Source organism: Rhinopithecus roxellana, chromosome 7, assembly GCF_007565055.1.
Source record: "Rhinopithecus roxellana isolate Shanxi Qingling chromosome 7, ASM756505v1, whole genome shotgun sequence".
In the NCBI taxonomy this organism is placed as follows: Eukaryota; Metazoa; Chordata; class Mammalia; order Primates; family Cercopithecidae; genus Rhinopithecus; species Rhinopithecus roxellana.
This window is the reverse complement of record NC_044555.1, coordinates 59979689-60006091: the sequence shown is the minus strand read 5'-3', so window position 1 is coordinate 60006091 and position 26403 is coordinate 59979689. Positions and strand designations below refer to the sequence as shown.

At 50.7% G+C, this 26403-nt stretch overlaps 1 protein-coding gene across 1 annotated transcript in view; it reads left to right on the top strand.

The window, feature by feature from the left end:
- Nucleotides 1-26403, top strand: part of FGD1 (FYVE, RhoGEF and PH domain containing 1) — a 50955-nt gene that overhangs the window by 7160 nt on the left and 17392 nt on the right. The window contains exons 2-8 of the mRNA XM_030933802.1: nucleotides 17232-17405; nucleotides 17953-18130; nucleotides 18256-18697; nucleotides 19822-19911; nucleotides 20769-20917; nucleotides 22854-23010; nucleotides 23117-23255. Of these exons, the coding sequence (XP_030789662.1) occupies nucleotides 17232-17405; nucleotides 17953-18130; nucleotides 18256-18697; nucleotides 19822-19911; nucleotides 20769-20917; nucleotides 22854-23010; nucleotides 23117-23255 (1329 nt within the window). The remainder of the gene's footprint in view (nucleotides 1-17231; nucleotides 17406-17952; nucleotides 18131-18255; nucleotides 18698-19821; nucleotides 19912-20768; nucleotides 20918-22853; nucleotides 23011-23116; nucleotides 23256-26403) is intronic.

Sequence of the window (26403 nt, the reverse complement as noted above, 5' to 3'; positions counted from 1 at the left end):
ACCATTTATTGACTAGGGAGTCCTTTCCCCATTGCTGCTTTTGTCAATTCTGTCAAAGGTTAGATGGTTGTAGGTGTGTGGCCTTATTTCTGGGCTCTCTATTCTGTTCCGTTGGTCTGTGTATCTGTTTTTGTCCAGTACCATGCTGTTTTGGTTACTGTAGCCCTGTAAATATAAAGTCGGTAGTGTGATGCCTCTGGTTGTTTTTTGTTGTTGTTGTTGTTTTGTTCTTGCTGTCGAGACAGAGTCTCGCTCTGTCGCCCAGGCTGGAGTGCAGTGGTGCGATCTCAGCTCACTACAAGCTCCGCCTCCCAGGTTCACGCCATTCTCCTGCCTCAGCCTCCCGAGTAGCTGGGACTACAGGTGCCCACCACCACGCCCAGCTAATTTTTTGTATTTTTAGTTGAGACAGGTTTCACCGTGTTAGCCAGGATGGTCTTAATCTCCTGACCTCGTGATCCACCTGCCTTGGCCTTTGTCCAAAGTGCTGGGATTACAGGCGTGAGCCACAGCGCCCAGACTTTTTTTTTTTTCTTTTTTTTGAGACTGAGTCTCACTCCGTAACCCAGGCTGAAGTGCAGTGGCGTGATCTCAGCTCACTGCAACCTCCTCCTCCCGGGTCCCAGTTCAAGCAGTTCTCCTGCCTCAGCCTCCCAAGTAGCTGGGATTACAGGCACACACCACCACGCCCAGCTAATTTTTGTATTTTTAGTAGAGACGGGATTTCGCCACGTTGGCCAGGCTGGTCTTGAACTCCTGACCTCGTGATCTGCCTGCCTCGGCCTCCCAAAGTGCTGGGGATTACAGGTGTGAGCCACCGTGGGTTTTTTGTTTTGTTTTTGTTTTGTTTTGTTTTTGTTTTTAGATGGAGTGTCACTCTGTCGCCTAGGCTGGAGTGCAGTGGCATGATCTCAGCTCACTGCAAACTCTGCCTCCGGGACTCAAGTGATTCTCCTGCCTCAGCCTCCTGAGTAGCTGGGATTACAGGTGCCCACCACCATGCCTGGCTAATTTTTGTATTTTTAGTAGAGATATGGTCTCTCCATGTTGGCCAGACTGGTCTTGAACTCCTGACCTCAGGTGATCCGCCTGCCTTGGCCACCCAAAGTGCTGGGATTACAAGCTTGAGCCACCATGCCCAACTGGCTTTGTTCTCTTTATTTCGGATTGCCTTGGCTATTTGGACACTTTTGTTTCTATATTAATTTTTAAATAGTTTTTTAAAATTCTGTGAAGAATGTCATTGGTAGTTTGATAGGAATAGCATTGAATCTGTAAATTGCTTTGGGCAGTATGGCCATTTGAGCAATATTGATTTTTCCAGTCCATGAGCATGGAATGTTTTCCCATTTGTTTGTGTCATCTCGCAAGCAGACATTTGGATGTAAGATTGGAAAACTCAGGCAAGAGGCCTGGGCCAGTGATGTTTGGGAGTTTTCACCACCAACGCATACCATGTATAGATCTGGGAGCCAGTCCCATCCTTGAAGACAGACAGTAAGGTTGGCAGGGTGACACTCAGATGAATTATTCAGTACCTGCTGGAACTTTGCCATAGAAATGCCTTTTTTCGGGGGAAAGCAGTTTTTAAAGTATATTTTCATGAAGCTGAGACCCAGCCGTTTTTAAAGCATATTTGAGGACTGGGCACGGTGGCTCACACCTGTAATCTCAGCTACTCGGGAGGCTGAGGCACGAGAATCACCTGACCCCGGGAGGCAGAGGTTGCAGTGAGCCGAGATCACACCGCTGCACTCCAGCCTGGGTGACAGAGCAAGACTGTGTTTTTGTTGTTGTTGTTTTCTTTGTTTTGTTTTGTGTTGTGTTGTTTTTGAGACAAAGTCTTGCTCTCTCGCTCAGGCTGGAGTGTAGTGGCAGTCTCGTCTCACTGCAACCTCCACCTCCCGGGTCCCCGTTCAAGCAATTCTCCTGCGTCAGCCTCCCCAGTAGCTGGGATTACTGGCACAAGCCACCATGCCCAGCTAATTTTTGTATTTTTAGTAGAGACAGGGTTTCACCATGTTGGCCAGGCTGGTCTTGAACTCCTGACCTTGTGATCCACCCACCTTGGCCTCCCAAAGTGCTGGGATTACAGGCATGAGCCACTGTGCCCGGCCAAGACTGTGTCTTAAAAAACAAAATCGACCGGACACGGTGGCTCATGCCAGTAATCCTAGCACTTTGGGAGGCCGAGGCGGGTGGATCACTTGAGGCCAGCAGTTTGAAACCAGCGTGGCCAACATGGCATAATGTTTTCTCTACTAAAAATACAGAAATCAGCCAGGCGTGGTGTAGTCCCAGCTAGCTACTCGGGAGGCTGAGGCAGGAGAATCACTTTAATCTGGGATGCGGAGGTTGCCGTGAGCTGAGATCGTGCCACTGCACTCCAGCCTGGCGACAGAGCGAGACTCCGTCTCAAAGAAAAAAAAAAAATCATCCAGGTATGGTGGCACATGGCTGTAATCCCAGCTACTCAGGAGGCTGAGGCAGGAGAATTGCTTGAACGCAGGAGGCAGAGGTTGCTGTGAGTCGAGATTGTGCCACTGCACTCCAGCCTGGGTGACAGAGCGAGACTCTGTCTCACAAAAAATAAAATAAAATAAAGCATATTTGCCAGGCACGATGGCTCACACCTGTAGTCCCAGCACTTTGGGAGGCCGAGGTGGGTGGATCATGAGGTCAAGAGATTGAGACCATCCTGGCAACATGGTGAAACCCTGTCTCTACTAAAAATACAAAAATTAGCTGGCATGGTCCCAGCTACTCAGGAGACTGAGGCGGGAGAATTGCTTGAACCTGGGAGGCGGAGGTTGCAGTGAGCCGAGATCTTGCCACTGCACGCCAGCCTGGCAACAGAGCGAGACTCCGTCTCAAAAAAAAAGCATATTTGAGGCCAGGCATGATGCCTCACACCTGTAATCCCAGCACTTTCGGAGGCCAATGGGGGAGGATTGCTTGAGGGCAGGAGTTCATGACCAGCCTGAGCTACATAGTGAGACCCCATCTGTACAAAAAATATTTTTAAATTAGCAGGGCATGGTGGTGTATGCCTGTAGTCACAGCTACACGAGAGGCTGAGGTGGAAGGATCACTTGCGCCCAGGAGTTCGAGGCTGCAGTGGAGTATGACTGTGCCACTGCACTCCAGACTGGGTGACAAAAATAATTAATAGATAAGCATATTTGCATGAAGCTGAGACCCATTTCATGTACCCAGGGTAGCTGGCTATTGCAAAGTATTGAGGGAGGAGTACTTCTGAAAAGCAAATCAAACATTGGTAAAGTAAATTTATGTGGTTTCCCTCGGTGTTCTGTCTGTTGCGGGCATCCTGAGAGGGCAGTGAGGGGGTTTGCTTATGGAAAGGAGAAGAGAGGGCTTGGGACAGGAGGAGGTAGTGGGGTCTGCTGGGGAGTTTTGGAGAGCAGTAGTTTGAGATTCCAAGGGAGAGTCTGGGGAAATAACCAGATTTGGTTCCTAGTCCACTAGGGCCTTCCAAACGAACACAACAAAATGTAAAGACTCTGGGTAGCTGGGAAAAGGACTTCTCCAGACAAGACTAAAAGAATAGAAGCTTCCAAATTGCAGATGGTTGGCAGTCCGCTCTTGGCCGTTTCAGGCCCCTCGGTCCCTGGGGGAGGGCCAGGTGGGGCTGCCTGCTTCCTCAAGGGAGAGTGGAGTGGCAGCTAACAATGCCCCAGACAAACCCAAGCCATGGCCTTCTGGGGGCCAGTTAGCTAAATGCCTTAGGCAGATGTGGCGCTGGCCAGACGCTGGCTGGGTGGGGCTAGGACCTGTCTGGAATGAGGGCAGGAAATGCAGTCTGCCATTGGCTAGCACCACGGAGTTCAGTTCCCTCATCTGGAGAGAGCAAACATCTTTGGAGCAATGAGTCCAGCCTCTCTGGGCTCTGGTGCCCAGTTCCTTGGACCTGGAAGGTGTGACACCTCCAAACAGTGTCTGAAAACACACACAGCTCCGGAGACAAGGCTGCAGGGCAGTAGCCGAGGGAGCCTCAGCACTCCTGGCTCTGCTATTGGTTCACTGTTCCTCCAGGCCTCCCTTCCCCTCTCAGGGTCTTAGTTTCCCTATTTGTAATATCCCAGACCTGTTCATTGTGGCATCAGTAAATAATACTTGGTGAGCAAACAGGGGACAGGGGAAGGGAAAGTGAACGAGGGGAGCAAGGGGGGCATTTCTTTATTTAACATGTACCTGTTGAGTGCCTACTATGTGCTAGGCCCTGTGCTAGGTGCCAGGTAGGCAACAAGACAGTCACTATCCCTGTCCTCGTGGAGCTGATATCTAGCAGGAAAGACACACTACAAGCAATTCCAAGTGCAGATGCTGCAAGAACACATGAGGATGGGGGGAGTGGGCGGACAGGGCAAAGAAGATATTTGAGTTGAGACCTGAAGGATAAATAGGAGTCCAGAGGTAGGGAGAAGCAGACTAGCAGTTCGGGTCATGGGAACAACATGTGCCAAAGCCCTAGGCGGAAGAGAGCACTTTCGAGGAACAGACAAACGGCCATTGTGGCTGGAGCGTGGGGCGCGGGGTGGGGAAATGTTCCTGAGCTAGGCCTTCCTTGTCCCTGTGCTCAGGAGTCTCACCCCCGAAGGCAAAGGGAGCCCTTCACAAGGCTGAAGGGATTGCAGGGGACTGTGTTTTCCAAAAGCTGGCAGTGGTGTAGAGAATGCCTTGTAGAGGCCCGGAAGATGGGAGGGAAACCAGTTAGGAGGCTGGATGGGGAATGAAGCATAGGGATTCTAGAGCAACTGAGGACAGTGCAGCTAAAGGACTTGGGGCCTGGCTGGACATGTGGGTTGAGGGAGAGGGAGAAGCCTAGGACTTGGGCAGCTGGGTGGATGGAGTTGTCCTTCCTGCGATGGGGAAGGCAGGAGGAGAAGCAGACCGGGGCTGGGGTAGGAGTGTCGTTCACGATGTGCTGAGGCTGAGGAGCCTGAAGACAGGACATCTAGGTGACAGCACCCAGTTGGCATCAGACATGCCTATCTGGGTCCCAGAGTAAGGACAGGTGGGTGAGGGGCACAATTATGTAGCTGAGACTAAGAGGGAAGAGCCCTCCTTGGCGCTTCCCCATGGCTCCTGCAGGGAAAGGGTTAAATCGTGGAGGGAAGACGCCTGTGGAAAGCGGGAAAGGCGGGACTGGCAGGGCTGGCCTCTGGGAGCTGCAGCTGGCATAGAAGCCCTTCCGCCCGCCCGCCGGGGCCTGCTAGGCCTGGGCCGCCACTGCCCACACCACCGCCTTTGCCTTCGCCTTTGCCTTCGCCTTTGCCTTCCCTGCTCCCCCTCCAGCTCATTCCCTGCTCCCCTAGGCCGGGGGCCCCCCTACCTAATGCATTCCAGGTGTAGACACCGCGCGGGTGTGGGAGGGGCAGGGAAGGCTGGGGTCGCTTTCACCGCATCTCTTAGGGAGCATCTCCCAGGCTCGATGACTGCTTCTCTGTCTGGAGAATTCCCTCAGGGATCTCTGTTTGGGCCTCCCTGTCTCTGGCAGGGGCGGGCAGCAGAGAGAGCCCCCCACACCCAGGTCTGCCACTTTGTAAAGTGTCATGTGACCTTGGGCAAGTCACCTCACCCCTCTGAGCCTCGGTTTTCTCAACTGGAAAATGGGGTTGTCATTCCCACCTTCTAGGGTTGTTGTAAGGATTCAATGCCACAGATCTATCCCACAGCCCTTGGCATGGCACATTGTCACCATGTTCAACAGATGGCCCTGGCCTGCCCTTTTTGTCCCTGCCCCTCTGCCTGGGCCTGTATCCCTCGCTGACTGCCATGCCCTGTGTGGACCTTTCTGTCTTTTGTCTCTCTTCTGACTTGTCCCTTTTGTCCATCTCCCTCTATGTCCATCTCTGGGTCTCTGTGGTTTTCCTGTCCTCTCCCTCCTTGTGTTTGTCCCAGTGTCTTTCTCTTATCATCTGTCTTTTCCCCTCGTAATCCGTCTGTGTCTCCAACTCTCAGATTTGGTCAGGCCTCTGGTGAATGGGAAGGGAGATGGGTGGGTGTTGGGGTCCCTGGGGTTGAGGCAAGGGTCAGAGGACCATCCCCCTAGCGGCTTTGCCTCACGGGAAGGGGAATCTCAGCCAGCGTGGCAGCCCCAGCATCGGGTAATTACTGCTCCCAGTGCTCCCAGCTGCAGCTCCACTCCCTTCCGTTCCTGTCCTCTGAAGTCCCCAACTCCTCCCGGGGCGAGGGCCGGTGGGGAGGAGTGGGGGGTGGAGCTACCGCCCCCTATCCTTCTCTGGCCTCTAGTCTAGAGAAGAAGGGAGGAGGTGGCTGGGCCCTCACAGTAATCAAGCAACTGGAAGAGGGATGGGCTACTTGTGCTCTCATGTGGCTGCTTGGTTTCTGTGTGTGTGTGTGTGTGTGTGTGTGTGTGTGCACACGCGCGCGCGCGCGCGTGCATGTGCCTGGCCTTCTTTGTCCCCGTGGTTCTATTTTGTGTGTGTGTCTTAATGTTCTGTTTCTGTATGGCCATCTGTGTGTTTGTATATAGATCCATGTGTGTCTCTGGGTCTGTATGTGTTACGTGCTCCTCTGTGCCTGGTTATATGTCACCTTGGCACTAAGCATGTGGGAGTTTCTAGATGTTTCTGCATGTGGGTCTCCTTAGATCTTGTGGATGTGTCTGTCTGTTTCTATACCTGTGTCTGTTCCCGTACCTGCGTCTGTCTCTGCATGCCCCCATAGGTGTATGGTGGTGGTTGTGGTGTAGGGAAGGGGGTATCTGCTTGCTTTTATCTTTTGGCCTTTCCTAATCCTTCTTCCTGCTGTGGAGACTTCTTGCAAACCCAGGACATTACGTGCTCCAAATATATGCTTCACTCCTACCTCCCCACCCAGTATCCACACTTTTGCCCACTCTTCTTCCCTTGTCTGCAGAACCATTCTCAGTCCATCTATACCTAAAAAAACACATCCCAGCCTGGATGGCGCAACTAAAAACCACCTCCTTTAGGAAGTCTTCTCTTCTCCCCGCTCCAAATGTGATTTCTTTCCCAACTCAGCAGTCACTGAAGATGTGCCCTGTGACTCTGGACACAGACACACTTGGGATCTGGTCCCAGCTCAACCACTTTTAGCTGTCCTCAGGCAAATTATTTTGCCTCTCTGTGCGTCAGTTTCCTCATCTGTAAAATGGGTAATAGCTCACCGGATCATTAGGAGGGTGCCATATGAGAGCATCAACACAACATCTGGCCCAGAGTAGGTGTTCAGCAGTTGAATCCTCATATCTTATATCCTCTACTAAAAAGTGAACAGCTTGAGTTCCAGAGATTTCTGCATGTTCTTACAATCTCCTGCTCTCTCTTCTTTAGGCATCCTGCACAGGGCAGAAGGTAAACCGGGTCAGACAGAACAAAAGGCAGATTCCAGTTCAGGGAACTTCTGACAAGTAATGCATGGGCCAGCTCCCTGAGCCTGCTCAGACACAGAGGAGACTGGGCCCTTCCAGGGAGTGGGAGATGGGACCTGCAAGGCTTCTACTCAAGGGCAAGAGCATGGGAGATAGGGCAAGGCATAAACAGCAGGGGTAGAATGAGCCTTCAGGATCATCTAACTCAGACAGTGCAACGTGATGGCCCACAAGTTAAATTTGACTCACAAGTTTCATTTGGCCTGCCCACAGTTTTTAAAATTAAGGGATTTCACATGAAAAACCTGGATTTCCTGGCCGGCCACAGTGGCTCATGCCTGTAATCCCAGCACTTTGGGAGGCCGAGGTAGGTGAATCACCTGAGATCAGGAGTTCAAGACCAGCCTAGCCAACGTGGTGAAACCCCGTCTCTACTAAAAATACAAAAATCAGGCAGATATAGTGGCATGCACCTGTAATCCCAACTACTCAGGAGGCTGAGGCTGGAGAATCGCTTGAACCCAGGAGACAGAGGTAGCACTGAGCCGAGATCGCGCCACTGTACTCCAACCTGGGTGACAGAGTGAGACTCTGTCTAAAAAAAAAAAAAAGAAGAAGAAGAAGAAAAATCTGGATTTCTGAATTCCCTTGAAATATTGGAAGACCTGACAATACAGGGCCGCACTACTGCAAGGTGACACCTGCGTGGAGGGGAGAAGCTGCTGTTTCTACTTCAGGTTAGGCATGTGCTTTCCATTTTAACCCAGTCCCCACCATTCCCTATGGCCTTAGACTAATCCCACTCTGCAGAAAGTTCCTCACTTTATACTAGGGTCTGCACTTTACAGAAACATCCTTCTCTTTAAAGAAGGGGCCTCACTTTACAGAAAGGGGTTCCCCTATTTAACAGTCTTCTGTTTTGTCATGATCCTTAAGAGTTCTTTGGTTACAAACAGGCCATCCATTTTACAAAAGAGCCTTTAGAGAACTCTCCTCACTTTACAGAATGTCCCTCCACTTTGAAGAAGGCTCCTCTTTTTGGAAAAACTTCCTCCCTTTACAGAAGGGCCTTCTGTTTATTAAAGAGACCTCCATTTCACAGAAAGTGTCTCCATTTTGAAGGATAGAATGCTCTTTAGGAAACTCGAAAGAGTTAGGAAGCTCCTTGCCAGAATGGCCCCCACTTCTTGAAAGTGTCTTCCCGCTATAGAAAGTGCCTCCATTTTTCTGCAGAGTCCTTATGTTCAGAAGAACAGTGGACTTCAGAGAAGGAACCCCTGAGCTACCTACAGGGTTCCTGTAAACAGCTCCTTCTGCACATTTCACACTTGACCGAGCTTTGTGTTTGAACTTTCAGAGACAACATCTGCTAGGTCAGGCAAGGCCTGGATGCAGTCTGGCCTTGAAGTTGGAGTGGGGCAGCTGGCCTGCAGCTCACATTCAAGGGGCAGTTGGGAAGAGGTGGGGCAGTTATCGCTGGTTTTCTTTTTTTTTTTTTTTTTTTGTCAAGCGGAGAGATGCCCCTTCGCCCCACAGAATTGGCTTCCCAAAAGGCATTTTCCTTTCTGCTGTTCTCCACTCCCTCTGTTCCCTTTCCCCACCCCACCCCCAGGAATTCCAGCTGTCCCTGGAGCCTACCTCTCAGCCTGGAAAGGAAGAGATTTGAGGGCTGTAGGGAGAAGTTTGCCTGGGCTGTCAGGAGGCCTGTGTGCTAGGGGCCAGCTTCTGCTTACCCTAGGATCTCGTCGCCGATTGTTCACAACAAGCAGAACACATTTCTCCCCATTTTAGCATCTCTGCAGAGCTATCCTTCATAGCTCTGGGCCCCAAATGGGGAAATTGGGGCCCAGAGCTTTGAAACCACTTGCCCCAGGACACCAGGGAGTTAATGACCAGGGTCCAGACAGGGGCCCTAATAGCTGTCTTGAGAGTAAGCCAACGCTACAGTAGCTGGGAGAAGCGAGAGGGATTGCTACTAGCTGAGGAGGGGGAAAGTTGGCAGCTGAAATTCCCAGGAAGGGCTGAGGGAGATGCAGGGTCCAGTTCCAGTGGGAATGGGCAAAAGGAGCCCTTGTCCTCAAACTTAGCTAGATGCTGGACTTTATCTGCCAGTAAACCCAGAAGCATGTGCTCAGGACACCTGCCACGCAGGGGCATGCAGCAACCAGAAACAATTTTTGGAAGGATTTTCCTATTTCAACAACAATAAGTTGTCATGGGAAAATTCAAACCTCAGCTACACTTCTTGACACTTATTTTACAATTTTTTTTCTGGTTTGTATTTTGAATTGAATTTGAATGGGGAGGACAGGGCACCATCGTCTTCACTGCCCTACCACCTCTCATAGGAATCCTGCCCTGATCTGCAGAGCTGTCCTGGTGAGCGGAGCTGGGTTCTGTGTCTATCTCTGGCTGAGTTTGCTTGTGTTTCTCAGTGTATCCACAGTTTTACGTTGGGTTGCAGCCGACAGCCCGTGGGCTTATGTATCTATGTGTGTAGTTTTGTGGCTTTGTGATGTGTGATTCTGTTGGTTTTCAAGTTTAACCCATATCGCTCTGTGTGTGTGTGTGGCGGGGTGGGTCACTGTGCTCTTTCCCTTCGTTGTCCCATAGGCTCCCCCAAACCAAGGAACTGCTATTATAGTCCTTTTTTCCAGATAAAGAAACTGAGGCTCAGGTAGATGGGGAGACTTGCCCAGGGCCACACAGCTAGTAAAAGGTAGTGTTGGAATCTAAACTGAGGTCTGTGCAAGTCCTAAGCTAGCTGTTCCTAATACAAGTGCTGCAGCAGTGTTCAATCCATGCAGTCCAGGCAGTGACCATGATGACACCACCCTTGTTGGGAATAGTCAAGTATCATGGCTTTTTAAATTAGTGACTTAAAAAATAAAAAGACCAGATTCAAGGCCATCCCTGAAATAACGGCACTGTCGTGAGCATTCAGATGCCCATTGCAGAAAAAATTGGGTAGAGTCCCTAGCCTGCTTGAGGCTTAAGTGGACAAGAGTCCGGGGAAACTCTGGCTACCAGATGCTGTCTTGAAGGCCTGGCTCTGCCACATTTATTTGGAAGCTTTCCCTGACTAGGGTTGCCAGAATTAGCCTTCAAAAACTATTTAATACAATTAGATTTGAATTTCAGATATACAATAAGTCATTTTTTTTTTTTTTTAGACAGGGTGTCACTCTGTCACCCAGGCTGGAGTGCAGTGGCGTGATCTCGGCTCACTGCAGCCTCCGCCTCTCGGGTTCAAGCCATTCTCCTGCCTCAGCATCCCGAGTAGCTGGGATTACAGGCGCCTGCCACCACGCCCAGCTAATTTTTGTATTTTTAGTAGAGACGGGGTTTCGCCATGTTGGCCAGGCTGGTCTTGAACTCCTGATCTCGTGATCTACCTGCCTCAGCCTCCTAAAGTGCTGGGATTACAGGCATAAGGCACCACGCCCACCCCAACAAGTCATTTTTTAAGTATAGCTTAAGAAATTTTTAGTATAAGTATTCATGAGACATATTATACTAAAACATTCCTTGTTTATCTGAAATTCAAATTTAACTGAGTGACCAGGTGTGGTGGCTCACGCCTGTAATCACAGCACCTTGGGAGGCTGAGGCAGGTGGATCACCTGAGGTCAGGAGATCGAGACCAGCCTGGCCAACATGGTGAAACCCCATCTCTACAAAAATACAAAAATTAACTAGGTGTGGTGGCAGGCACCTGTAATCCCAGCTACTGGGGAAGCTGAGGCAGGAGAATCGCTTGAACCCCGGAGTCGGAGGTTGCAGTGAGCCGAGGTCGCGCCATTGCACTCCAGCCTGGGTAACAAGAGCGAAACTCCGTCTCAAAACAAAACAAAAAATTAACTGAGTGAGTGTCCTGTAGTTTGTCTGGCCACCCTATCCGTTCCCCTCCCCTGAGCTTCCCCAGTCCCTACAGGCTGACCCTCCTTACCTTTCCTGAGTTAGAGTCTTTTGTCTTTGAGATTGGGAGCTCCCTGAGGGTAAGGGTCAAGATTGCCCTTCTGGCCTGATGAATGCCTGGGGGACAGGGGTTTGAGAGTGGGGGAGGAAGGGTGCACACCTCACCCCCATCCCCATAGCGGAGCTGGCACAGTGCAGTGGCACTCCTGGGGTGCCTAGAGTATGCTTTCCGTAGGTGACAAGAGATGTCCGAGTGGCAGTGGTGGCTGTGTGTGTGCAGTTGTGCCGAGCACGGTGCACAGACACAAGTAGCTCTGTGGTTCTCTCTCTGGGTCTTTGAGGGATGTGCCCAGTTGGTGTGTGGCTGAGTACATTTCCACAAAGTGTTACCAGATTTGGTGGTGGCTGGGTGTGGTGGTACATACCTGTAGTCCCAGCTACTTGGGAGGCTGAGACAGGAGGATTGCTCGAGCCCAGGAATTCGAGACCAGCCTGGGCAACATAGTAAGACCTCACCTCAAAAGTAAAAAATAAAAAAGATTTGGTGGTGTGACCAAATGTGTGTGAGGGGGGCTCTTTGGTGATCTCTGCTCTACTGGGCACTGGGGAATTGTAAATCCATTGATGGAAGGGGCAGTGCTGGTGGAGGATCTTGTCAGGTGTGGAGGTGTGGGTGTAGGTGTGATAATGTTGTGGATTATCAACCACAAGAAAAATAGGCAGGAATCAGGCACATACTGGCTCATGCCTGTAATCTCAGCACTTTTGGAGGCAGAGGCAAGAGGATCTCTTGAAGCCAGGAGTTTGAGACCAGCCTGAGCAACAAAGAAGGTCCCCATCTCTACCAAAAAAAAAAAAAAAAAAAAAATAGCCAGGCATGGTGGTGAGTACCTGGAGTCCCAGCCACTTGGGACGCTGAGATGGGAGGATCACTTGAGCCCAGGAATTTGAGGTTACAGTGACCTGATCACACTACCGTACTTAACCCTAAGCAACAGAGAGATACCCTGTAACAAAAAAAAAAAAAAAAAAAATGGGCTGGAGAAAATGAATCCAGGACCTTGCTGGGTAGGGACAGGATGGGGCAGTGTGAAGGGCTGTGGTTTCTAGGAAGGAAGAGGGGGGCCTACCCTGGGAGCTCCCCAAGGGCAGGGATGGGATTTTCTCATCCCCAAGCACAGGGTCTGCTAGGTTCAAAAATATTCTGGAGACCAAACTCAGCCAAGGAAAGCCATAGAGTTCAGCATGGTCATGAGGGGCCACTGAGGGCTAGCTGAGAAGTTTTTTTTTTTTTTTTTTTGAGGCAGAGTTTCGCTCTTGTTGCCCAGGCTGGAGTGCAATGGTGTGATCTCAGCTCACCACAATCTCTGCCTCCCAGGTTCAAGCAATTCTCCTGCCTCAGCCTCCTGAGTAGCTGGTATTACAGGCATGCGCCACCACGCCCAGCTAATTTTGTATTTTTAGTAGAGATTGGATTTCTCCATGTTGGTCAGGCTGGTCTCGAACTCCCGACCTCAGGTGATCCACCCACCTCAGCTTCCCAAAGTGTTGGAATAAAGGCATGAGCCACCGCGCCCGGCCTAGCTGAGAAGTTTCTATTTTCCCATGGACAGTGGAGAGTTACAGAAGGTTCTTGTGCAGGTAAGTGGCATGATCTGAGCTGGACTGTAAGAAAGTTCATTCAGCCACCTGGAGGGAGCAAGACTTGGAGCCAAGGAGGCCACTGAGGGAAAACAGGAGACAGGGAAATGTAGGCAGAGAGACAAGGGAGAGGGAGTTCTGAAACAAGAGGAAGGGATCTTGAACCTTCCCCCGCTCAGTGAAACCTAGCCTGGTTCTTGGTCAGGCCTAGGCTCCTAAACTGGACCCCTGTTCAATTCCCTGTGGACAGGGTTGAGGGGTGTCCCTCTCACTAGCTACACTGCAGCTTGTGACTTTCTGAAGCCCTTGGGTCCACCCTGCCCCTCCTGGTTCCCCTCTTTTCCAGCTTCACCTTGGAGAGTGGGGTTAATAAGAAGGAATCCAGTCCACGACCAGTCTGCCAGAAAGTGTGCCATTCATTGATTTGCTCTGCAACCTTGGGCAAGTCACTGCCTCTCTCTCTGACCCCATCTCCTTACTAAAAACTGGACTGACAATCTCTGTTCCTCTCACCTGGGACTCCAGGGAATCTTTGCATTTCATTTGGCCTCCTCTTCCTGCAGGGCTGCCTGCAAGGAGGCAGAGAGAATGGAGAGGCAGGCCAGTCTGTGGGCTCTCAGGTGAGATGGGTGAGGAGGGAGCAGTGGGTGGGCTAGGGCAGGGCCATGGAGAGTGGCATGTATGGTTACTCCATCCCGAGGACCAGCACTGGAGCAGGAGGAGAGCAGCCTTATCCAGGGGCCCTGCTGCTTTGCTACAGATAGGGTAGGAGGGCTTGCCCAGAGAGGCCTGCCTGCGTTGAGGTGTGGAGACAGGTGGGCTCCTCCAGGCCCAAGGAGGCAGACAAGGGCCACCAGGGACCCTGGCACCTATATGTGTATATGTCTGAGGAGGGGTCTCTGCATGGCAGGGTACCTGGCTTTACTCACTGCATCTCTGGCCCTGTCAGCTTCTCTCTATCTCTCTCCCTTGCTCTGGCCATGTGTCTCTCTAACCACGTCTCTGCCTGTGCCACCCTCCAGGTGATTCATCTTCCTCACCCCCACGCCTAGGGGGAGGGCAGGGCAAGACCAGGCCAGGATGTGCTGAGCAGGGCAGGGTAAGCGGCACAGCTGAGCGGAGAGGAGCGCCTCCTCCATTCTGGCCAGGCCCTGCCAGCTTAGGTGGGGAAGGAAGTGAGGAACGACACCCAAAGCAAGGTACAGAGTTGGGGAGGGGCGCTCGGCCTGGGGCCTGGGGCACCCTGTTTCCTCAGTGCTGGGAAAGGACCCTGATCTGAATCCCCTGGGGTGGACCTGGCTGGGATGTAGCCAGGGGTAAGGTCAGGGGCCTAGGGAAGCTGCTGGAAGGAACCCTGTGGGTTGGGCTATTTCTTCCCTCCGGGACTGGGAGACCTAAAATCCCCTGTGACTCTTTCTGCCTGTGTGACCCTGGAAGGGAGGGTGCAGAGGTCTTTGTGTGTGTGTGTGTGTGTGTGTGTGTGTGTGTGTGTGTTCACAACAGAGTTTGCATGTGACATAGTGACTGTTTAGGAGGTGGCAAGTGTCCCACAGGTGTGTGTATTCCTGGGCCTAAGGAAGGCTAAGACCCAAGGACACTGTGGATGTGTTTGTTACATGAGTATGACATAGTAAATGACATTTGTCCCTTGGTCTCCATGGGGAATTGGTTCCAGGACGGCCTGAAGATACCAAAGTCACCAACACTCAAGTCCCTTATATAAAATGGCATGTTATTTGCATATAAACTGTGTATCTTCCTGTATACTTTTTTTTTTCTTTTTTTGAGATGGAGTCTCTATCACCCAGGCTGGAGTGCAGTGGCGTGATCTCGGCTCACTGCAACCTCCACCTCCCTGGTTCTAGCGATTCTCCTGCCTCAGCCTCCCGAGTAGCTGGGATTACAGGCATCCACCACCACGCCCAGCTAATTTTTGTATTTTTGTAGAGACAGAGTTTTGCCATGTTGGTCAGGCTGGTCTTGAACTCCTGACCTCAAGTGAACCGCCCGCCTCGGCCTCCCAAAGTGCTGGGATTACAGGTATGAGCCACCGCACCTGACCCTTCCTGTATACTTTAAATCATCGCCAGATTAATTAGAATACCTAATACAATGTAAATGCCATGTAAATAGTTGCTATACTGTATTGGGTTTTATTTATATAATTTTTATTGTTGTATTGCTATTTTTTGTTTTTTTTCCCAAACATTTTCGATCAATCAGCCTCCATGCAGAGGCCGAGGATGCAAAACCAATGGATATGGAGGGCCACCTGTATGCCACATGTCTGTGATTGTGAGTTTGTGATTCTGAGTGTGTGGTATCATGTGACTTTATGCTGTTTTGCCACTGTATGTGATTGTGTCTGACATGGTATAATTGACTCTGTGTGCCTATAGTGTTTGTGTGTAACCATGTTTGCAGGTGTGACATTATGGTGTGTATGACACTCCATGGCCCTGCAATTGTGAGACACAGTGTAAATGACAATGTACATCTTTGTGACTCAGTGAAACCATGTTTGAAGAATGTCTAGCTGGGTATATGATTGTATGTGGTTGGGCAGTTGTATGAGGCTGTGTGTGAGATGGTCGAATTGCCATTGTGTGACTGTGTGTCTTTGTGATTGCATGACCATGTTTGCAGGTGTATGTGATGCTGCGAGGCTGTGTGATCGTATGTGAGGTTGTGACCGCAGGTCTTTGTGACTGTGTGTAACTAGGCTTTCAGGAGGGCGATCACCTACAGTTGGGTGAAATGGTGTAAATAACACCAAGTGTTTCTGTGACTGAGTGGGCCCATTTGTGACTAGTCATTTATGAGATTGTGTGTGATATAGGCTAACAGACCCTCTGTGGCTGTGAGTGGGAGGCCATGTGGCTGTGACGCAGCATAACCTACACCATGTGATGGTGGTACCTCCGGGAGCTCTTGACTACTACTCTCTTGTCCTCACACCTGTTTGCCTCCATCTCTCCCTCTGTAAGGGGTTTTTGTGGCTCCCTTCTGCTACAGGATGGATGTCAGCCTAGCATCAAAGGCCTTTCCCACTCCTCTCTGACCCCACCTGACTTCTCTATCATTTGAGGCACTCCCACAGCCCCCCGCCCAGCCAGGATCACATGAGCCCCACATTCCTTTCTTTGGGGCATGCCATCCCTGGGGTGGGGGATCCCTCACTGCCTCCCAGACCAAATCCTCTCTCCTAAGCATGACCATCATCTCCTCTAGAGCCAAAGATAGAGGTGGCTTTAGGGGACATACAATGAGGGAAGAGGGACAGTACAAAAAGGCCTCCCCTTTTTCCGAACTGGCTGCTTGATTTAAAGTTATTTCTGTGATCTGAACTCTGGATGCTGCACGTGTGTGTGTGGCAGGGGTGGAAGATGTGTGTGGGTCTGTGTAGGTGTGGAAGTTGAGGAGGGTAATACAGATTGCTGAGAAGTTGGGATTTTGTTTTCATTTTTCTTCTTCTTCTTCTTCTTTTTTTTTTTTTTTTTTCTTGAGGTGGCATCTTGCTCTTTTGTCCAGGCTGGAGTGCAGTGGGGTGATCTCAGCTCCCTGGAACCTCCACCTCCCAGGCTCAACTGATCCTCCCACCTCAGCCTCCCAAGTAGCTGGGAATACAGGTGCACACCACCATGCCCAGCTAACTTCTATATTTTTTGTAGAGACAGAGTCTCACTTTGTTGCCCAAACTCATCTCAAATTCCTGAGCTCAAGCAATCCTCCCTTCTTGGCTTCCCAAAGTGCTGGGATTACAGGCATGAGCCACTGTGCCCAGCCAGAAGTTGGGATTTCAAGAAGCAAAACTTGCTCATGAAACACAATTTCATCATTTTTAAGCATACTTAGCTGCACAAAATTGTAAACAAGAAAGTCTAGATATTGTCAGAGCCTTAACAAAAATGTTGAAGAATGGTTTATACTCAGCATACCTATGTGGCTGTATAAACAAGGGCCGCAAACGCATATATAAAGTTCAGGGTGCTCACAGCCACCCCCAGCCTGGTTAAACTCACTAGTAATACTGCCTGCTGACATACATGGAATCAATGCACTAGTCACAAAGAATTCTTATCTGTTGATGAAAACAGCCAGCCCCAGCCCTGGGTCTGGCTCTCCATCTGAGGGCTAGGATAGGGGCTTCCCAGAAAAACACTGTGGCCAGGAAAGGGGCTCAGAGAAACCCAATACCCCAGATAGCTGCTAAGACATGCCAGTCTTAACTTTAACCCCATTCCCCTTTGGGTTACAGTCAGTTACTTCACACCCATTTTCTCTCTTCCTGCAGGGCTGCACCAGGGAAACCGGATCCTGGTTAAAAGTTTGTCCCTTGACCCTGGCCAGAGCCTAGAGCCTCATCCAGAAGGTCCCCAGAGGCTTCGCTCAGACCCAGGCCCCCCCACCGAAACCCCTAGCCAGCGTCCTTCACCACTGAAGCGGGCACCGGGCCCAAAGCCACAGGGTAAGTGGTCCCGGAAAAGAGCAGAGAAGTGGCCCAGGGGAGGGGACAGAGGAGGGGAGAAGTTAGCCAGTGGCAGAGAAGAGGGTTTGTTAGAAGGATAGGGAGGCACCGTGCTCCGGGGGCAGTGCTACCTACCTAGTGCACAGAGGGCTGTGGCCTGAGGCTAATGTGTGCATACTGTGATCTCACCTCAGCCCCTTTGTGTCTACCTCAGACAAAGGAGCAGATTGTGGTTTGTGGAGGGGGTTGTGGCCTGGCCATGACAGCCAGCCACCTCCAAATCCAGCTTTTTTTTTTTTGAGACAGAATCTCACTCTGTCACCCAGGCTGGAGTGCAGTGGCATGATCTTGGCTCACTGCAGCCTCTGCCTCCTGAGTTCAAGCAATTCTCCTGCCTCAGCCTCCCAAGTAGCTGGGACTATAGGCACGCGCCACCATGCCCAGCTAATTTTTGTATTTTTAGTAGAGATGGGGTTTCACCATGTTAGCCAGGCTCAAATCCAGCTCACTGATGTCTCCCTTCTCTCTTTCCCATTCATCTCTCCAGTGCCCCCAAAGCCCAGCTACCTGCAGATGCCCCGGATGCCACCCCCACTGGAGCCCATCCCCCCTCCACCATCACGCCCACTGCCTGCCGACCCCCGAGTGGCCAAAGGCCTGGCCCCCAGAGCAGAGGCCAGCCCCAGTTCTGCAGCAGTATCCTCACTGATTGAGAAGTTTGAAAGGTGAGTCTGGTCCCTAGGGCACCCTCTAGGAGAAACGGGGAGCCTGGGACAGGAAAGTATAGTCAGGAGAGGCCTCTCAGTCAAGCTCATACCCTGCCTCCGTGTGTGTCCACCACCCACCTCAGAGAGCCTGTGATTGTCGCCTTGGATAGGCCAGCCCCTGGCCCCAGCCCAGGTCCCCCAGAGCCAGCCATGTTGCCACAGCCACCCTCGCAGCCACCAGTGCCCCAGCTCCTGGAGGGTGAGGCCTCCCGCTGCCTGTTCCTGCTGGCTCCTGGGCCCCGGGACGGCGAGAAGGTGCCCAACCGGGACAGCGGCATTGATAGCATCAGCTCGCCATCCAACAGCGAGGAGACCTGCTTCGTCAGTGATGACGGGCCCCCCAGCCACAGCCTCTGCCCTGGGCCTGCTGCCCTGGCTAGTGTGCCTGTTGCCTTGGCCGACCCCCACCGGCCTGGCTCCCAAGAGGTTGACAGTGACCTGGAGGAGGAGGACGACGAGGAGGAGGAGGAAGAGAAGGACAGAGAAATCCCAGTGCCCCTGATGGAGAGACAGGAGTCTGTGGAGGTACTGACCTGTGTTCACTGAGAGGCAGGACCATGTGGAGAACCTGGGAGCCTTTTATGCTTGATTCTTCCCCTAGCTCAGTATTTCTTGAAATAAGACCTTGTTTCCAAGCTCTGTGACACTGGGCAAGTCTTTTCCCCCTCCGCTCCCCTACCATAAGCCTCAGTTTCCTTATTTGTAAAACGGAAAGTCTCTTACATCCATAGAGACTTTTCAACAGCTGGAGGAGGGGCACAAGAGCTAGAGCCCTGCAGGGGCCTGAGGCTGTGCAGATGAAGGCTCTTGGCAGCAAGGACCCCTTTCTGTGCCTGGGCAGCCTAACATTTCTTCAGAAAGCACCCTTGCACTTGAGTTAGATCTCAGCCAGAATACTTGCTCTGCTAGGACCAAGCTGAAGTGTGGGGGCCAAAGCCAGGGACTGCCAGCATGGCAGGTAGTCAACAAATATATCTAACGAATAGGCAACTGGGCCAACAAGCAATGAGTTTTATACGTTCTTATACTTTTGTGCTTTTCTCACACCCCAGGTACTCAGCAAGCCCTTGCTGATAGTGTACTGCATAGGTGAATAAATGATTAATTAACATTTATACACCATTTAATCTGTAGTCTGCTGTGTTTTATTTATATTAAATTATCTAATTGTCTCCATTATCAATAGACTTCGGTCCTATTATTATTTTGTTTCTGTTTCTCGCCAGCCTCTATGTTAAATAGATCCTATTATTATCTGTATTTATGGGTGAGGCGTCCTAAATACAGTGCTGTTAAAGAACTTATGCAAGCTAGTGAATGGCAGAGCTTAGGATTTGAACCCAGGAAGTCTGACTTACCATCCCACATGCTTAACCACTACACTCTGCTGAGTCAGAATAGAGAGAGTGGGTGAATGAGTCGTTGAGTGAGGGATTGCATGTCATCAGAATGGAGGGGTAGGCTTTATGGTAGACTGGGGAGTCAGGGATGAAGCTGAAGGACTTACAGATCTGGATATGGGGGTCAAGGTTATCTTAGGGTGGTATTAGGCTTAGAGTGGCATGGGAACTGTTTTAAGAATTCTGGGGGCTTGGGTGAGGGTTAGGATAGAGGATGATGGATCAGGGGTTACTGTTTCTCCTTTCCAGTTGACTGTGCAGCAAAAGGTGTTTCACATTGCCAATGAGCTCCTGCAAACTGAGAAGGCCTACGTTTCCAGGCTTCATCTCCTGGATCAGGTGAGTGACCCCTTGCAGGTACCAGGGCCCCAGGACCTTGTAGGTGCATTTCAAGGAGGAAGTGATAGGGCCTGAGTTCAATCCCACCATTGTGGCCAGAATTTAGAGGCGGTAAGACTCCTCTCTGACCTTGAAGTCAACTTGTCCCTGAAGCCAACTCTGATTATGCCCCAAGCTTGATCCTGATACCAACCCTCACTCCTAATGCTGGGCAGGTATACCAGCCCTGACTGCGACCTGACACTAGTACTGACTCGGACCCAGATCCTGAATTTATCCCTAGCTGTGAACTTCATTCTAACCCTAGCCCTATTCCAGATCCCAAATCCACTAGAATCCCTGAGAGTAGAGATTTTTATCTTTGTTCACTGCTCTATCTTACCCTCTATGACAGTGCCTCGCACACAGCAGACACTCAAAAATATTCATTAAATAAACGGATCTAATTCCAACTTTCTCTCTGACCCTGAATCTAATTCTAAGCCTGACCTTGATCCTGACTTCTAATTGTTCCAAAGCCTAACTCTTGGCAGCAGGGACCCCTTTCTGTGCCTGGGCAGCCTGACATTTCTTCAGAAGGCACCCTCGCACTTGAGTTAGATCTCAGCCAGAATACTTGCTCTGCCAGGATCAAGCACAAGTGTGGGGACCAAAGCCAGGGACTGCTGGAATAACCTGAAATCCATCTCCCCAATATATAACCCTAACCCCATTCTCTGTCTCCTCAGTCTCAAGACCAATGCTGATCCCAAAGCTCCACAAGCCTCCCCACAAATACTGCCCTCACCCATAAGCTGCCCCTTCACCAGCCAAGCCCCAGGCCCAGCTGGGCTGAGTGCTTCTGCCCTGCCCCACAGGTGTTCTGTGCCCGGCTGCTGGAAGAAGCTCGGAACCGCAGTTCCTTCCCGGCCGACGTTGTCCACGGCATCTTCTCTAACATCTGCTCCATCTATTGCTTCCACCAGCAGTTCCTGCTACCTGAGCTAGAGAAGCGCATGGAGGAATGGTGAGGGGCCCTAGACCTAGACTGCCCACTCCCCTGTCCACCTGCCTGCTGAGCCCAGACCCAGAAGTGTACACAAGACTTCATTTCTGCTTGCTCTTCCTCTTAGTGACTTTTGAAAAAAGAATCAGAGCCGGGCACGGTGTCATCCCAGCACTTTGGGAAGCTGAGGCAGGTGAATCACCTGAGGTCAGGAGTTCGAGAACAGCCTGGCCAACATGGCAAAACCCTGTCTCTACTAAAAATATTAAAAATTACCCTGGCGTGATGGCACGTGCCTGTAGTCCCAGCTACTCGGGAGGCTGAGGCACAAGAATCACTTGAACCCGGGAGGCAGAGGTGTGGTGACCCAAAATTGCACCATTGCACTCCAGCCTAGGTGATAGAGCTAGACTCTTAAAAAAAAAAAAAGAAAAAGAAAAAAGAATCAGGCCCAAACTCTGCCTTCCAGGACTTCCCAGTCTGATGTGGAACAGAGACCAGAACTCAGAAAATTACAACAGAATAGCATAGCCTATAGGAGTATCAGGTTAGGAGCCAAATTGACTGAGTTCAAATTCCAGCTGTGCCACTTGCTAACTTTGAGCAAGTTTCTTAAGTTGCTGTGCCTCAGTTTCCTCATCTATAAAATGGGGGAAAATAATAACGGCCTACCTTGTAGGGTTGTTTTAAGGATTAAATAACTTAATACGTAAAAGACCTTAGAACAGTACCAGTATAGGCCAGGCATGGTGGCTCATGCCTGTAATCCCAGCACTTTGGGAGGCCGAGGCAGGCGGATCACGAGGTCAAGAGATCGAGACCATCCTGGCTAACACGGTGAAACCCAGTCTCTACTAAAAATACAAAAAATTAGCCGGGCGTGGTGGCAGGCGCCTGTAGTCCCAGCTACTGGGGAGGCTGAGGCAGGAGAATGGTGTGAACCCGGGAGGTGGAGCTTGCAGTGAGCTGAGATCATGCCACTGCACTCCAGCCTGGGCAACAGAGCAAGACTCCGTCTCAAAAAAAAAAAACAAAAAACAAAAAACAGAAAGCAAACAAACAAAAAAACAGTACCAGGTGTATACAATAAGTGCTCAATGGACGTGAGCCTTTTTTATTTTTACAGTGCTATGATAGAGCAGAGAATGGGAGGCTGTGGGAAGCCAGACAAATGGACCAAGCCTAGCTTGGAGATTACAGAAGGATTCAGGGAGAAGGTGATGCCTAAGCTGAGTCCTCAGGTAGAAGGGCAAGATTTACAGGCAGCCTCCCAGGCTCCAGGCCTTCTTCCAATCCAGCCTTTAGAGTCCACACCATTTGCCAGAATGGTCTTTCTAAACAACAGTCAGACCGTGTCTCTCCCTGCTTAAAATCATGTCCACATTCCCCATACCTACAGATTCTCCACACCTACAGAGTCAAGTGTGTCCCCCTCACCAGACTGTGACCACAGAGGGCCAGCATAAAGCCTGGTTCCTATATTTCCCCACGAGTCTGTGAACCCTGAGGGCTGGGACCAGGTCTGGTTTGCTTTGCTCCTGCACCAGACTGACCAATGAGGAGTAGGACCAGGCCTGGTCTCTTTGTCTTACCTACCAGATGGTGACCCTCTCAGGGCTCAAATGGGTGTGACTCATTTCTGTGTCCCCAGCATCACCCAGCACACAAATGATAATCAGTATATGAAGTGGTCCTGGCAGTAAGGTCTCAGGGTGGGTACTCCAACCAGCACTCGGGCAGGGCAGAATTGAGGCAGGTGGCATCCCAGGCTGTGGTCTGAAGTCAAGCCGAGCCTCTTGGCCTCATTGGCCTGTAATGTAAGCAGCATTTCTGAAGGAGCAGACTAGCTGAGAAGTAGGTTTCTAGAACTGAGATGAAAGGTATCTGGAGACCTGTGGGGGAAGATTCTGAGGGGCAAAGAGCAGCAGGACCACATCAGCCCCTAATTCCACCCCAGGGACCGCTACCCACGCATTGGAGACATCCTGCAGAAACTGGCCCCCTTCCTCAAGATGTATGGTGAGTATGTGAAGAACTTTGACCGGGCTGTGGAGCTGGTCAACACCTGGACAGAGCGTTCCACCCAGTTTAAAGTCATCGTCCATGAGGTGCAGGTAAGTGGTCAAGCTGGAGGGAGCAGACTGGGGGAGGAGAGGTCTGCAGGGACGTGGTCGGGGATCTGCAGCCAGATCTGAACCCCTCTGCTTCTGCCTGTCACAGAAGGAGGAAGCCTGTGGCAACCTGACATTGCAGCACCACATGCTAGAGCCTGTGCAGCGCATCCCCCGCTATGAGCTTCTTCTCAAGGACTATCTGTTAAAGCTGCCCCATGGCTCCCCGGACAGCAAGGATGCCCAAAGTGAGTGTGTGCACCCAGGCCCCTTCCTACTCCTCCACACTAATAGCTCTAGGCCAGACCTCTGAGGCAGGACCCCAAGACTTAATTCACAGGGTCAGCCTTCCATTGCCTCATGATTGAGATCCCAGAGGAGGATCTCCAAACTGAAAGGCCCACGTTGAGGTTCTGAAGTGAGACCCCAGGATGAGATCCTCCTTCTGAATGTTCTCTTTGGGTATTCAGGCAGGGCCCTCCAAGTTGAGACCCCTGCCTGAATACCTGAAGAGAACATTCAGAAGGAGACCCCCAACCTGAACTTCCCAACTGGAAGCCCAGAGCATGCCTATTATGATCCCCTAAAGGAACTCATCCATTTCCTAGATCGAGACCCCAAGGCTGACCCCTAGACTCACCCTCAAATGAAATTTTACCAAATGAGAAAGGAAACTGAGCCTGAAACTTCAGGGACTGAGCCACCATGCTGAGAGGCCAGACTGACCCCTCAGGCCAAACCCACATCACAGAATCTCCACAGCTGAGCTCCCCAGAGAGAGCCGTGGCTCATCAATTTTCCATCCTCCAGATTTAGAGCTTTCCTCCGTGTCCATCAGCCACTACCCAGAATGAACCTCCCAAAAGAACCTCCAAATTGAGTACCCTAGACTGGACCCCAAATTTTCCACCTCTCAAATTTGGATCTCTAGGCTGAGATACCTCCTCCCCAGACTGAATCCTTAACCACTAGAAAATCCTTGAACCACTAGAAAAGTCTTCTATCCTGATTCCTCCAGTATCAGCCTGAACCCCATACCCCAGATAGAGCTCCCCACAGCCTACCTCACTTTCTCTTCCCCAGATTGTTATTTTCATTCATTCATTCATTCATTCATTCACTTAACAGCTACTTACTGAGCACCTCCATGTTTTTGTGCATTGTTCTAGGTACTGGGGATATAGAGGTGAACAAAACAGACAAGGTCCTTGATCTCAGGGGGCATATATTCTAGTCAGCAAGAGACACAGTAAACAAAAATAATAAACACAAAGTAGAGGCCAGGCGCAGTGGCTCACACCTGTAATCCCAGCACTTTGAGAGGCTGAGACCAGGGGATCGCCTGAGGTCAGAAGTTTGAGACCAGCCTGGCCAACATGGTGAAACCCTGTCTCTACTAAAAATACAAACATTAGCTGGGTGTAGTGGCGGGCACCTGTAATCCCAGCTATTCGGGAGGCTGAGGCAGGAGAATTGCTTGAACCCAGGAGGCAGAAGTTGCAGTGAGCCGAGATTGCGTCACTACACTTCAGCCTGGGCAACAGACCAAGACTCCATTTCAAAAAAAAAAAAAAGATAGCTGGGTGTGGTGGTGGGTGCCTGTAATTCCAGCTACTCGGGATGCCGGTGCAGGAGAATCACTCGAACTCAGGAGGCAGAGGTTGCGTTGAGCTGTGATCGAGCCACTGCACTCCAGCCTGGGTGATAGAGTGAGACTCCATCTCAAGAATAAACAAATAAGTAAATAAATACACAGTAGAATATTAGATAGGTGCTGAGTGTAATTCTGAGAATTAGAAGAGGGTGGCATGACAGTGGCTGGAGAGCCTACTTGAGATTGGGTGGCCTGTCTGACTAGAAGACAGTGAGTCAAAACCTGAATAAAAAGAAGGTAAGCACATGCCTGTTGGAGTGGAACATGTTCCAGGCAGAGGCAACAGCAAGTATAGTGTCCAAGGCAAGGGGAGATATTAGAGGAGGTGGGGTGCTGGACAGGTTGCATATCTCTGAACGTGACAAGTGAGAGTAGAATGGTAGAAATGGGGTTGGAGAGAGGAGCAAAGACTGAAGGCCAAGATAAGGAGATGGATTTTATTCTGAGTGTGGTGGGTAGCCATGGGAAGGTTTCGATGTTGATCACTTGGGGAGCAAAAGAGAGAGCTGAGAGATCAGTTAGAAGGCTTTTGCAATAATCCAAGTGAGAAAAGTTGGCTTGAATGAGGACAGTAGCAGTAGAATCGGTGAGAAATGGTTGGATTCAGGATATATTCTTTTCAGAAGCAGCACTGAGAGGACTAGGGTGGAGTGGATGCAGGGCTTGAGAGAAAGAGTCAGGAATGACTTGTAGGTTTTTGGCTGGTGGTGATGGTTTCTAAGATGATCTTAGGAGTCTGTTTTTGGACATGTTCAAAGTGAGCTGCTAGTCGGGCAGTTAGATGAATCTAGAATTCCAGGGAGAGATTTGGATGTCATTTGCACATAGATAGTATTCCAAAGCCATAGGGCTAGCCGAGATCACCAAAGGGAGTGAGTGTAAAAGGAGGGGAAAGAGGGCCAAGGACAAACCTCAGGGAAGTGGAATCAGCAAAGGAGACTTAGAAGGAGCAGTCCTAGGTTGGGTGCGGTGGCTCACACTTGTAATCCCAGCACTTTTGGAGGCCGAGGCAGGTGGATCACGAAGTCAGGAGTTTGAGACCAGCCTGGCCAACATGGTGAAACCCCGTCTGTACTGAAAATTCAAAAATTAGCCAGGTATGGTGGTGCACGCCTGTAATCCCAGCTAGTCAGGAGGCTGAGGCAGTAGAACCACTTGAACCCGGGAGGCAGAAGTTGCAGTGAGCCGAGGTGGCGCCACTGCACTCCAACCTGGGTGACAGAGTGAGACCCCATCTCAAAAAAAAAAAAAAAAAAAAAAAAGGAGGAGCCCTAAAGGTAGGAAGAAAACAAAGAAAGCGTGGGGTCCTAAAAGCCGTAAGAATGGGGGTTGAGGCCGGGTGTGGTGGGTCACACCTGTAATCCTAGCAATTTGGGAGGCCGAGGCAGGCAGATCACCTGAGGTCTGGAGTTTGAGACCAGCCTGAATAAAAAGGAGGTCCGGAGTTTGGCCAAGATGGTGAAACCCCGTCTCTACTAGAAATACAAAAATTAGCCAGGCGTGGTGGCCGTGCCTATAATCCCAGCTACCCTGGAGGCTGAGGCAAGAGAATCACTGGAACCTGGGAGGCTGAGGCTGCAGTGAGCCAAGATCGTGCCACTGCACTCCAACTGGGCCGCAGAGTGAGACTCCCATCTCAAAAAAAAAAAGAATGGGGAGTGGACAGTTGTGTCCACTGCTGTGTCCGCTTCCCATACTAAGCCTCCTCTACCCCGCCAGATGGGGCACTTCACTAACAAGCC